The sequence below is a fragment of the Cygnus olor genome, chromosome 15 (assembly GCF_009769625.2).
Source record: "Cygnus olor isolate bCygOlo1 chromosome 15, bCygOlo1.pri.v2, whole genome shotgun sequence".
Classification (NCBI taxonomy): Eukaryota; Metazoa; Chordata; class Aves; order Anseriformes; family Anatidae; genus Cygnus; species Cygnus olor.
Genome location: NC_049183.1, coordinates 11,878,337 through 11,891,676, shown reverse-complemented (window position 1 = coordinate 11,891,676; position 13,340 = coordinate 11,878,337). Strand labels below are relative to the sequence as shown.

At 47.7% G+C, this 13,340-nt stretch overlaps 1 protein-coding gene and 1 long non-coding RNA gene across 5 annotated transcripts in view; one reads left to right on the top strand and one right to left on the bottom strand.

The window, feature by feature from the left end:
• Positions 1–10,427, bottom strand: LOC121078461 (cytochrome P450 2W1-like). 3 transcript variants are annotated; one of them, XM_040574685.1, is made up of 9 exons: positions 10,230–10,427; positions 8,018–8,180; positions 6,004–6,153; positions 5,747–5,904; positions 4,784–4,957; positions 3,642–3,783; positions 3,116–3,300; positions 2,447–2,588; positions 1–1,002 (listed from the first exon to the last, which is right to left on the bottom strand). In XM_040574685.1, exons 1-9 carry the CDS (start codon positions 10,425–10,427, stop codon positions 812–814), a joined length of 1,503 nt encoding a protein of 500 aa, XP_040430619.1. In that variant the 3' UTR covers positions 1–811. The 3 variants fall into 3 exon arrangements, with proteins under 3 accessions (XP_040430619.1, XP_040430620.1, XP_040430621.1); XM_040574686.1 differs by having other exon boundaries at positions 8,113–8,180; positions 10,230–10,300; XM_040574687.1 differs by lacking the exon at positions 8,018–8,180 and having other exon boundaries at positions 10,230–10,365.
• Positions 2,689–13,340, top strand: part of LOC121078470 — a 25,815-nt gene continuing 15,163 nt past the window's right edge. The window contains exons 1-4 of one of the 2 annotated variants that reach the window (XR_005824580.1): positions 2,689–2,872; positions 7,030–7,202; positions 9,551–9,657; positions 11,734–11,818. This is a non-coding gene — a long non-coding RNA (uncharacterized LOC121078470). Of the gene's footprint in view, positions 2,873–7,029; positions 7,203–9,547; positions 9,658–11,733; positions 11,819–13,340 lie in introns of both variants that reach the window. The other variant, XR_005824581.1, reaches the window with a different exon arrangement.

Below are 13,340 nucleotides of genomic sequence, written 5' to 3'. Positions count from 1 at the left end.
TAGAAATTGGTCTCGTTTATTTTCCTGTATCATTAGCCTTTTATGATCAGTTGCTGGTACAAATATTAACCGTTGTCAGAAATGTAGGTCTTCTTTCTTTCAGGCTGTGAAGCAGTATTGAACTTGGTGGTAGCAGCACTTGGCTCTCTAAACAGGTTCGCAGAGTTTGAGGTGTCTTTCAGGACTCTGTTCCAAGGCATAAAGAACTTCATCCCCAAATCACGTGAACTGGTCTGTTAATTTTCACTCTGTGTTTGATCTGGCTGCCTAGCCCGATATTATTTGCCTAGAAGCTATGGATGGTTGGAGAGCTTGGTCCAGGAGGTTCCTACAGATGGTTCAACTGTGTGACCCACGGCATATTTCTGGGACTCCCTGTGAGTGTCAGTGTGTCTTTCCTAGGGATTTGGGGCAGATTTCTGCAACGTTATCAAGCCTCGCTGCTTTGCTGTGGGAGCCTGGGTGTCACACCTACATCTCATGGACTGCATGCATGTCACCAGACATCCTCCGTGGTCCTTCCAGCTGCTCCAGGCACAGCCGCCCTCTCTGGAGAAGTGTGTGTTGGTGAACCAGAATCACGGTTTGACATCGATCGTCTGCACCCCCTCACAGCTCGGGACCAACGAGCGGGTCAGTGACCTGTGGGGCAGATGTAGAGATGGAGGGCAGTGGAGTGGGAGTGGTTGGAGACAGCGAGAAGGAAATACGAGTGTGATGTGTCAGGATGGGGGTGGCGAGTCCTAGCCTAGCTAAGTTGGGCCTTAGCAGCTTCCCCACTTGCCTGGGGGGCTCTTCAGTGAGGCAGTGTTTATTCACGTAGGATAGCACAGGTTGCCTGCGGCCGAGGCCTTAACGTGAACGTTGTTTGGGGGACAGTGAGGTCCAAGTCAGACTCTGAAACTCCTGGCTGGGGTTGGAAAGTAAATGTCTGCAGCAATCCTACAAAGAAGACAAACAGCTCCATCTTGGCCAGGCTTTCTCCGATGCAGTTCCTTCGCCCTGCAGAGGAAAGCAGTGGGTTTACTTGATGGAAATACCAAGTTAGAAACAGGAAACATAATGGAAACAGGAGTGAAACCTCTGAGGTGGCTTCAGAGCATTTCGGAGCAGAGCAGCCCAAGTTGCTAAACGTAGCTGACCCCTCACACTGGCACCAAGTGGAAGCCATGTGGCAAGCTGCAGGGTTATTTTGTATTTATGATGTACCCTCTCCTCTCCTTACTTCGGAGGTTATCTTGTCTAATGAATGGAAGATCTCTTGCCTCATTAGGAAATGAATTGTTATCCTGCCTGTCACTTACATGCAAAGAGACCAAGCAAATCCCTTCCCTTCCCTTTGCCCTGTTCCCCTCCCTGCAAGACTGCCTGTTCAGATATGTGGAGCAAAGACAGGCTCCTGTTCTGTGTATAAGGGTGCTTAGCACAGCAAGGCTGTGGATTAGGGTCGCAATTTTTGTGTTAGATAAGGAGTAGATCCTTTCCTTCACCAAATCACATGCATGGACTTAAGAGTCTTCCAACCCCCTCAGCATCTTTATCCAGTCCCTTTCTCTTGAAAAGCAGCCTGATAGAAAAATGCCACCTCTTCCCAAAGTGGAATGGTCAAAAACTCACTTCTCACTTTAATAAAGGATTGTGTTTCTGCTTTCCTACTCCCACTTTGTGCTAGATTCCCAGCCCTTGCGTGATGGTCCCTGTAGGGGTGAAGCACTTGGTGGTCAGCAAGAACTGGCTTCCTAATGTCAGAAGGGTCTGGTGTTGTAGCGCGTTCTGGAACACCTTCAAGCCATCGTTGCAGAGGAACAGCTGGGAAGTGTAAGGTTACACAGGAGGATTTGTAGGATTTTACAGGAAGTCTCCCTTTGTAGTACTTATGGGCTCCTGCAGTGTTGAGATTTGTTAAAATCCCAGCAAGACTGCTCCATCCAGCTGTGCCCTCTTGTAATGCACACGGCTGTAGTCGTGGAGAGCACAGGCTGGGAGGCAGGCATTTCTGGAAATTAGCAGCCTTTGGAAGCATTTATGGCTGTCAGGAAGGCACTAAGTGATATTTCTTCTTTTAGGAAGGCTCAGGGGAGAGTTTCTGATACCTAACAACTGTTCCAGCCATTAGCTCAGTTTGAGTCCGAAGGGGGCTGGGTTTATGAGCTGCCAGGGAGAGAATGTTCATTGTATATTACAGGTGAAATTTAAAAAAAAAATAAAAAATTTTGAGATGACCAAAATGGCAGACAAAGGTAGTGTCAGGAACAGAACCCAGGATGCCAAGTGCCCAATAACCCCCCTAACCACAGGGTGGCTTCTTCCTCTAAAAGAAATGGTCTTGCTGGAATCCTTGGCAGCCCCAAAAAGGCACCACTTGGCTGAGAAGACCCCATTAGTGCGCACTGCAATGAAATGATCCTCCTGTAGCCTCATCTCTGCAAGTCAGGGCTTTAGTCACCTGTGGAGAAGGGCAGGAAAGCCTCCCTCTTCACAAAATTCCCTTCAGCATCGAGGAAGTGGTTGGGGTTGAACTGGTGTGGTGTCTCCCACTGCGTCTTGTCCAGCAGCACAGAGGTGAGTGATGGGATTACGATTATACCCTGGAAGAAAATACATGAAAGTAGCTTTGTCAGTAAAATTCTTAGTAGGGCAGGAGTGATGGATTTGTTCCTCTGTTTTGCTTTATTTTGTGACACAGACGTTGTTGTCCCAGGAGATTTGACCCTGAAGGTTTTATCCCATCAGTCAACAGAGAGAGATGTCAGTGAGATTTTCCCAGCAGTGCCAAGGATCGAAGCCAAATGCCACGTGGTGCAGTGAAAACCTCAGGCAGATCCTGTAAATTCCCTGGCAGATGCTTCACTGTGCAGATAGCATCAAAGAGGTAAACCAGGGTCACTCTTGGAGTGAGGAAGTGCTGAGCATGAGAGGGCCTGAATCGAGTCCTACAGTACTGTTCTCCATGGACTCAGCGTAGTCACTGGAGAGAAAGAAACCCTTCTGTGGGTAATTTTGGATACTTACTTTGGGCTCCTGTCCTGTAGCTCCCTGTAAAGAAGCTGGTCTCTAGTGCTACCAGCAGAAATGAGGAGGAGCAACCCAAAAATGGGTTGGAGCAGTTACCTACCTTGGGTAGGAAGTAGCCCCTGAAGTGGGTGTCAACAGCAGTGCAGCGGGGAACGTGGGGCAGGAGGGTGATAAACCTCTGCACTTCGTGTAACACCGCGTTGGTAAAGGGCATGTTCTTCCGGTCCTCGTACGTGGCCCATGTTCCAACTTTGATGGTTCTTCCAATCTCCTCTTGCACCTTTTCTGGAAGGAACAAAGAAAGGGGATGTGTCCCACAAGGAACCCAATACCTTCAGATTCAGTTTTGGTAAAAATATACTTTTCCAGGGTCTGGAGGGAGAGGATTCTTAAAACACCATCCCAGATTTCCCCAGCTCTGTCTCTAGCTCAGGCACATGCATGGGCTGATCTTCCAGCATCATGCTTTCGTCTCCACTCTTTCTCCCAGCAAGGCACGGGGACTCTTTTGTTGTTGCTTCATTCAGCATCTAATTACATCGGGAATTCATAAATTAAAGAGGTGGGAGGCCTCTCCCTCCCATGTCAGCCATACCACAGGAGAAGAGTAGGTGAAAGGAGCTCACTCTGAATCTCCGGGTACTTCATCATCAGTAGGATGGCCCACTGGAGTGTCGTGGCTGTGGTCTCTGTTCCTGCCATGACCAGGTCCAGTATGGATGCTATTAAGTTTTCATCGTGGAAGATGCTGTCTTTCTTGTTTTTCTCCTTGAGAGACACAAGCATAGTGCGTGGTAAGAAAGCTCTTAAAATAGTAAGTGTTAGCATTCAGCGGGTTTGGGAAATACCGCATAACCCACAAAACTGCTGGGCACGATCCTGTGTTTGTGAGCTGGGTGATGGATGGCCTCATCTTGCACACACAGCAAACAGCACCAAAGGCGGGAGGTTTGGAGTGGAGTGTTGGTTTGGCATTCGTCCCCACCCAGAAGCAGCCTGGGGCCCAGGGCCAGATGCTGTTGATAGTGTCAGCCTTACAGGTTTGGAAAGATCCCAGTCTCTCCCCTGTACGGAGGGAGATTCAGCTAATCCCAGACTCCTCCTGCCCAGGAAGGGAGCAGCAAGACCGAATCCCCACCAGTGTTCAAAATGACATTTCAGAGTGCTTCTCCTGGGCTTTAGGACTGCAGTGAACCTTCCTCCATATAGGTGTGTGGAAGAGCTAATGCCTCACGTTGGCCCAGCTCCAGTGGGAAAGAAGAAAAAACTCAGAGCCCAAATATTTTGTATGGAATGAAATCAACTGATGTGTGAAATTGCAGAGTCTCTGCTAAAGTGAGGTGCAGGGCAGGGCTAGCAAACGTACTGACAATTTATCACTCAAGTGCTTTAAGTGTATCATTCATCTTGGAGCAACTGTATCAATGATTAATTGATCTGTTGTCATAAAAAGAAAGGCAGAGTCAGCTTTCATGTGAATTCATGCATTTTCTACTACGAACAAAGAGTTCATCTCACGTTATTAGTGCTGCTATTTCAGGACTGGACTGAGAGAGTGACTTTCACTTCTTCATTTTGGTAGAAAAATCCCTGCAGTAAATTACACCAACTGTACGAGACAGGAATCCGATTTCAATGCCACAAGAATAACAGAGTTACCTTCCATAGGTTTACATGAGATGACTGAAATCAAGACTCAGCAACTGTTTGACCTAGAAAATCCAAACGAGATGCTGCAAACAGCCAACAGAGCTAAGCAGTGAAATACCTCGTGTTGCTTGAATATCAGTGCATCAGTGTAGCTCCTCACACTGTTCTCATTGATATCTTCCCTGCTTGCCTTCATGTATTGCCTTATAATGGCGCGCACGTCTTCTATTTTCTCAAGCAAAATCTTATGGGTTTTGAAGAGAAATCCAAGGAACGGGTAGAAATTGAAATACTAACGAGGAATTAAAAAAGAGAAGCATTAGGTCTGTAGTGTGTTCAATGTGCTGAAATAGCTTCTTCCTAGGACATGATAGATCAGGTGAGTTTTGTCTTTTAGCAGTACAGTTTTAGCATCCCGGGGACCTCCCAGAGGGCTCCTGGGCACATTTTCGTGAGGGTGGGCTTTGCAACCTATGAGCCTTTATTCAGTACTACCTAATTATAAGCATCTGCACTGTTCTGTGGGAACAGCCACTCCACCAGTAACAGACTGGTCACCCTCTCAGCAGAGCTGGGGCTCCAGCATGCCAGGCAGCCAGGCAGTTTATGTGGCTGCTTAGTTTTTTTCAACATCAGCTACGAATGATTGGCTATGATAGTTTGAAGATATGCAGAGTTTTCCTGGTACTCTCTAAGAAAGCATTTTTAATGCAGTCTGTGAAGTCTCCCTCACCTGGACATCAACACTGAATGTGTCTTTTTAGAAAACACAGCAAAGGCAAAGAAGGCCTAGACATTGCGATTGTGATGAAGGAGACAAAAAATACCTGTGGTGCTAAAATGACCATAGCTCAGTTCTCATTTTAGCTCTACACAGATATGCAGGATGGTGCAAAAGCAGAATATCACAGGGAAATCTGGCTGCACACCTGTGGTGACCAAGGTATTATGTGGAGAACATCTGAGGTGTAACAGCAGGTTCTGAACATTCGGAAACTGCTGACCTGTGTCCTGTGATCTGTGTGGCTCGCTGCAATGTGCCAGTGGAAAAAAACGTTAACCTGTGGGACAGGTTACTTACATTCAAATATGGAGATCCCAGAAGAATCATAACTTCATCTATGAGCCTTAAGAGAGTGAGAAATGTTGGGTCCTTGTAGTCAAACCTGTCCCCAAAGAGCATGAGGAAGGTGATGTTGATCGGAGCGATGTTGAAGGACCTCAGGCTGAAAGGTTCCCCTGCAATGGGAGGAGGATGGAAATGTTGGTGTGATGTTGTAGCAGCAGCAGCAGTGACATGAATGATGCTGTGGAACACCGTGATGGTCCCTAGCTCACCTTTGAAGGATTTGATCATCTCGATAAGGAAGTGAAGCTCCTCGAAGACTTTCCCTTCCATCATTTGTTTGCCCATGCCGAGGTTGCGCATGCTGGACACGGTGAATCTCCGCGTTGTTCTCCACAGCTCCCCGATGGAGAAGAACACACCTGGGGGGGCATGAGACATCACCGCTGGGACCGTGCACGGAGGAGCCCCACCACACAAAACAAGATACAGGACTGGACGAAGAGGGATTTCCACAAGTGTTTCTGCTGCCCAGTTTCTGATGGGTTTGGGGAATAAGGATCTCCCGTTTCTCTGTGCCCCATCCCTGTATCCTCTCAGCTCAGTCTTCCCAGTCTCACCGAGCCTGTAGTTCGTGAAAAACCAGCTCCCACCCAGCCCAGCCTGCCCCAGCTGCAAGATAAGCAGGTAGGGCTTTCAGACCACCACTGCTTGGCTGTAGGGCTGGGGAGAGAGGTTGGACTTAGTCAATCGTGCAACCATTCTGACCCTGTTTGGTTGCAAGTCCAGGGCCTCAAGCAACAGCCTTGTATCTTTGAAGCTTCTCCCTTTGTTCTATTCCAATCATAAAGATCTTTTATCTCTGTGGGATGGGATAATTCAGTCTCCTCAACCCTAGTCAGTGCTGAACTGTTTTTTGAGATTCCCAATAACAGTGAAAATACATTCCCAATGTATTTTCAGCAGTGGTAAAAATACTATCATTTTGTGGCTGTAACTGAGCTCGTGCCTTGATGATCACAGCCACCACGAGCAGGGATGCGTATTTCATCCCATCAGAGGGTTGGAGATAGCGAAAGAAAAAAATGGTGTTAGTAGTATGGAGACTGTCTCAGACAGTGTCAATTAAAAAAGCTGGATAATAGTATTTCACATCTTGGCTGCAAGGTTTTTACATGTATTTGCCTTTTTTAGAACAAACACAATTTTAAAGCAGGGTAGCTTTAATTTGGAAAGCAAAACTTCTCAATTTAAAAATGTCAAAGCAAATTTCTAAACTTGATTTTTCTTTAATTTAGGCAATTTCATCTGGACCACTCATTTTCTGCAAACAGCTTCAGAGTCAACAAATTGACATTTGCTGGAGAGAAAAAATGTTTCATTGGAGAATTTGTGACCCTTGCTACTTAACAGCCCCTGTGAATTTACAGCTTCGGGTCACCTCTGAGCAGCTCCAACTTGGGTTAGGAAGGTAAGTGTGAAAGGACTTATAGTGCAATACTGACAGTTTCCCAAAGGGATATTTTATATGTAAATTAGCTCTGAACGATGCTTTTCTCCCCATCGATTCCTTTTCCTTATGTAGCGATAAATTCATCTCTTGATATTATGGCTGGGTAATTTAATTTCTAATTGTAATCCCAGCTCCAGCCTGTGACCAGCATATAAAGCTGCCTTTTGGCTGCTCACAGCTAAAGCCCCAGCCGAAGCAGAGGGTGGAAGAACAGGGCAAGATGTCCTCTGAACTAGTCAGGGATGAAGAGCCACCTTGGAAAAACTATGGGATGTTTGTGGGAAGAATTTCCAGACTCAGCCCACTGCTGAATACATTTCACATTCCAGCCTTGGTGGAGACAAGATGCTGGGGAATAATTGCATCCAAAATTGAGGTACCTAGCACCAGGTGAACAGGACAAACCCTTCAGTTCCAAACAGCCCAGCCAGCCAGTCCAAAAACCCATGACCCCGCCAGGGAGTTTTGTAAACATGGTGGTGGCAGCAAGCTGCTCTCACGGGCATTTATGGAAATTACCCCAGAATTACCATTGCACCTTTAAAAATCCCACACCTTGGCCTCTGATGCTTAGGATAGGGATCAGTCTGCAGGTGCACTGCCAAAAACAATGGCAGTGAAAAGGAGGCATGCATGAAAGTGAGAAAAACCAAACCTTTTCCATCGGCTTGGCTTTGGGAGGGTCCAAGGGGGATTTTTAAAAGCCTGGCTGTAGGGAAGCACTGAGCGACGGTACCATCCCTCCCGCCCGCCCCCCCTCATTTCTCTAGTACCGTTTCCGTTCTGAATTTGGTCAAATATTGGGATGGATGGTCTGTCTACAAACTCCTCTGTGTAGTTCACAAGCGCCTCCCGCACAACTTCGTACCCAGTCAGGACCACAACTTTCTGGAAGCCAAAATGGAGGGTGAAGACCGGGCCATATTCTTCCGCAAGCTGAAAGAGAGGCAAGCTGTGACAGTCAGCGAAGAAGGAAAATGCCCCTTTCTTTCAGAAAGGACTTGCTATGTCTGGTGGAGAAACAACCCCTGCAGAGTAGCATCCATCAGCCGAAGCTTGTCGTGGTCAAGCACCAGGTGTTTGCATGGATGCCAGTCTGGGTGTTGGGGTTTATTGCCCCACGGCAGCCCCCGCCCCCAGTCAGGGCATTGCTAATCTGGTTTCTATGTTAAGGGGAAAGTCAAAACGTGAAAAACAAAAACCAAGCACCTAAAGAGCAGACCTCAAATGGCAGCACAAGTTGACAAACCAGAGAAAGACAAAAATGGAGCAGGCAGTTCAGTGCAAATAATGACACTGTCACTCGGGAAAGCTCTTACTCATGACACTCATCTTGTACCAAAGCACTCCCGCATCCCTGCTGCTAGATCAGGAGACAGGTTTGACTCACGAATTGCAATCCTGTGCCCCTGTGCTCGGACCTGGCTTTGGTACCTCTAGCTTAGCTGGGCACAGCAGGGAAACCTGCGTCAGGAGCAGGAGGCTGCCCAAACTGCTGGCTTTCCCTGTGCTTGTACACACAGCGATGCTCGTTTTGCACCGAAAAGGACTCAGCTTTTCCACAGCACAGACAGGCTCTTTGCAGAGTGTAGCAGCAGGCAGGTGGGGAAATGTGCACCCGGTGAGGACCATTGCATGTGTGCCTGGTGCTACGTGCCTGCTGTGTCCTCAGCACCTCTTTTTTCCCTGGGTATCTCCACATCGCTGCACTAGCAGCCTTCCCATGAGGCTGAACACCGCTGCTGCAGCTGCACCGTGCTCCCTGGCAGCCCCTGGGGACAGCAGAGAAGGGCAGCGGCAGCCCCGCTCTGCCTCCCAGGCAGGCACACGCTGTGTGTGTGCAGCCCCAGCCCCTGCTGCTGCAGCGGCAGCTTTTGCCGAGGAGAAGGGTGCATCCCCGCCTGCCTGCAGCACTCCTGTCGGAGTGCCCAGCCTGCAGATGCTGGTGCATGTTGCTCAATGCAGTCACCTTTTTTTTTTTTTGTTATCTATGGGGTGAGAAGCAGGGATAACCTCTCTGGATTCATCCCAAATTAAAGGCAAACATAGGTGATATCAAATACAGCCTTGTGGGTGATGAGAGCATGCAGAGGTAATTCAAAAACACAGTTCAGAGGCAAACATCTGCCCAGCCCCCCTGGGTAAACTGCCCCCAACCCTGCCGTTGCCTATAAGCAAGGGGCTGCAGCCTCACCCCCCAGCACCACAAATCCTCCCCGAGAGCCGCCAGCATTTGTGTGGCAAGGGTGTTAGGGAGCCTGGGCACCGCCGCTGCTGTTTGCTCATTCTCTCCGTGTCCCCAGCAGGTCGATCCCTTGGTGCCGTCTGCCAGGGCAAGGAGGGAGCACTCAGCAACCCCCTGGCCGTGCCAGCCTCACCTGATGCCAACGAGCGGTTTACCAGCGTGAGCAAAGTAAGTCGTTTTAATTGCAAGCTAATGGAAGAGCTTCCAGGCTGCTCAAACTTTCCATCCCACTATTGTACTGCTATCTAGATTTTAATGCAAATCCAACTCAGCCAGAGGGAAGTTGATTTTGCAACAGGGTGTCTGGATTTGGCACCCTCTGAAGCAGTGCTGGGGTCACTGCATCGTGAAATTTCCCCACCGCTTCTCTAGGGCGCGGGATAAGGAAGCAGATTCATTTCATGCTAGTTCTTTCCTAATGCTATACAAGTTTTCTGGGCATCAGAGCTGTCAAATTAATATTTAAAATCCCACAAGCATTATATACTTCGTGTACATCATCACAATTACATGAAGAAATCACATATTACCCAGAGGTCTTTTTTTAATGGTTGATCGCTCACAAATGACATTGCATCAACACAGACATTGGCTCGAAGAAGATCAGAGAAAATATTATATAGCAATTTTCAAACCTTTACAGTTTAGTTCAAATTTAAAAAGACAAAAAAATCGCACGGATATAGCCCAGGCAGGTTTAAAATGCACAAGGGTCTGAGTTTGGGGTTTTTTTGTCCTACCTTCATTAGAGATTTATCTTGCCTTCTAATATCCACCAAATGCAGGTTACCAATGATCGGAAGAGGAGTTGGACCAGGAGGCAATTTAAAAGATGAATTTTTAGAGCCGGTTGTAAAATAGATTACAGCTAATAATACTGCTGCACAGAGCAGACAAACTAATACAGGATCAGAGATAAAAGAAATTAAAAAAGACATTTTTTTGTAATAATTTTTTTTTTTGGTGTTAGAAGCAATAAAAATGCAGTGGCACTGTTCAGTTTCTGCCAGCTGGCTTTCTGTTTGTTCTCTGCGATTGCTACAAGCACTCGATTCTTATTAAGGTTTGTAGAGTACCTAAATAAATACTGCTTACTCCACCCTCTTTAAACACCTCAGAGAATGTGGTCTAAGCAGTTTGCAAAGCCTGTCCAGAAGTAAAGAGAGTTTCAAATTACAAACCTATGCATGTGTGTGCAAGAACATATACATGGGAAAAGGTGCTTGGCATTCCTCTATAGCCTCCTCCTCCCCGAGACCTCAAAGTCCTTTACTAGCAGTACTATGACCCTCCGAACACTCTGCTGACACAGGGAAATAAAAAGGTTCTTTGAGTCCTGTTAGAAACCTCCAAATTTGGGTTTGGATAGGGTTTGAGATCTCTGGGCTGCTAGAGAAAGAAATAGTGTAATTAAGGGAGGCTTTAACTTTGTCAATGTCAAGTAGAGATCAAAGGTTGTTGATGATGGTAAAGCCCTTGTATGCCTCGGTGTTGTAGCCCATAAACTTCTTCATAAAGTAGGCTCTGAGGTGCCCAGAAGGGATGTGATTGCAGACTTCGTGTCTGAAGTGAAAGACATGTAATAGCTAGCCACGGAAAATTAGCTTGGATCAAATGATCAGGAGTGGATTCAGCATACATTAAATGGAAAGGCAAAATTAGATCTGAAACTTTGGGGGGGGGGATTCCTCATTTCGAGAGAGCAGCTTCTAAGGGGGAGAGGGAAGGAAACGAAGTTAATGAGGGTGGCTACCCTGGCAGCTCCAGACCATGAGCAAGATGGAGAACGGAATTAGTTTAAGTCAAAGGCACAAAACACCTGGAGCTTGCATTCCTCCTAAAGGTTAAAATCTCCTCCAGAGGAAATTGAGATCTGTCTGGCTGCACAGTGGCCTTCAGGAGGATGCTGGTAATAAATAGTCAACGGAATAAGTTTGTTCGGGGAAGAAAGATCTCTTACGTTGTAAGGAAGCACAAGGCTAAAGGTGCATTTATCCAAAGGTTAGATAGTATAAAGAATGTTATTCAGCAAGCGTGTCCTCAGACTTGTGAGTGCAAAGAGGGTAGGGAAGGAAGTGGCCTGACGTGAGGGGGACATAGCTGTGTTAGCACGGTCCTGAGGCAAACGGCTGCTTCGGTGCCTGCCGGAGCTGCCGCACGGTGCGGAGAAGTCACAGCGCGGTGGTGCCCAGAAGCAGAAGCTGTAAGTGTGTCGCAACATTTCTGGGATTTTTTTTTTATTAGTTTCCAAGAAATGGGCTGGAGGCAACAGTTTTCCGAAGAGCATGCCTGGGATGACTCAACCCTGCCTGCTCAAGTGAGCAGAGAGGTAGGGGGGGTGTAAAGGCGGGTGAGCAGGATCGGGGCTGGCACAGGGCGCAGGACATGGGCACCGCGATGACAGCTGGCAGTGGCACAAGCTCCATGCCCTGGGCACGGTGTCTGCTCCTGCAGGGCTTTGCTGGAGCAGAGCACCCAGCAGTGCAAGAGCTACATGTTGCTGCCGCGCTTGTGGTATTTCATCCTTGCCCTTGGAGCCACCGAAATCATAAAAAGGCCTTTCAGAGAAACAGCCTTAAATTATCTCTGAAAAGCCAGGGGGGGAGTGTGTTGTGTTTTTTTTCAAACCAACCTCTGAGTGCAATGCATTAAAATGACAAAGGTAAGTCAAGCTCTTGCGATGACAAGAAATTCCTGTCTCAATAATGCGTCTGGGCTACGTGCTGCCCTGCCTGAGCACACAGAGCCCAGCACAAAGCACCTGCCAGGCTCTGACAGTGCTCTGGGTGCATTCCTGGGGCAGCTGGGCCCCTCGGGGTGCTCGCAGCCGGGTTGTCCTTGGTCCCTGCGGCCCCCCGCCACCGCATGTGAGCCGAGCACGCTGGCGAGGACACAAGCACAGGCACTGATCAGCATTGCCCATCGCCCCCGCGTGCAGCCATCACATTTTGGCAGCCCATGGTGTGTAAAGCCAAGGAAAGCACCAGCCCTGCGTCCCTTAATTTAACTTAAATCCCCAAAGATCTCGGTGCCCTCCCCGCCAGCCCCACTCTAGACTTTTCCTGTTCCTAGCAGTGCATCCAGGACTGCAGGCTCAGACAATCCTTGCTGGCTTTTACCACGATGAGTTCCTTTTAAGCAAGTGCAGGAGCTTCAGGACTCACCGGAAGAGGCCACATCAGAGAGCCATCTAGAGCAGTGTCCTGCCTCAGACAGCAGCCAGGCACTGGGGGAGCTCCAAGTGAGCACCGTACGATAATGTATTCCCCAGCCAAGAAAGGTTTTTTTTTCTGATCTGGCTTTTACCTTGAAGAATGTGGAGTTGCATCCCTTCTCCAGTGTTGAAGTTGTAACAGGCAGAAAAAACTATTTCCTTCTACTAGCTTAAATTTATTGCAATTTACTTTAATTTTCCATTTTGCACCTGCGGATGAGAAAAGACTAATGAAAGCAGATGGCTTGTCCTTTCTGGGACATTGTGTGGCCCTGCTCTTCCTGCCTCTCTTCTACATCTCCTCGTTACGGCAAACAAGCACATCTTCCAAGGCAGTGTGTTTGTGAAGGGTTTTCCTTCTCTGTCATTGTTTTCCCTTCACACAATACCATCTCAACTGCTTGTCTGTCTCCCTGAGACCAATGCAAGAAAAAGCCTTGCACGGCGTCTTAAGCATTTTGGAAATCTGGGACGACTCACTCTCTAATTCACCTGACAATGAGCTCTGAAAATTGCTCCCTTCTTACGTAGTTACCCTCCATCAACATGTGGACTGTGCATATGTTTTTGATAGGGGATACTTTTGAAGGGGATGATTGTTAACGTATTGAAAAGACCTTTTCTGTTGTGACCTTAC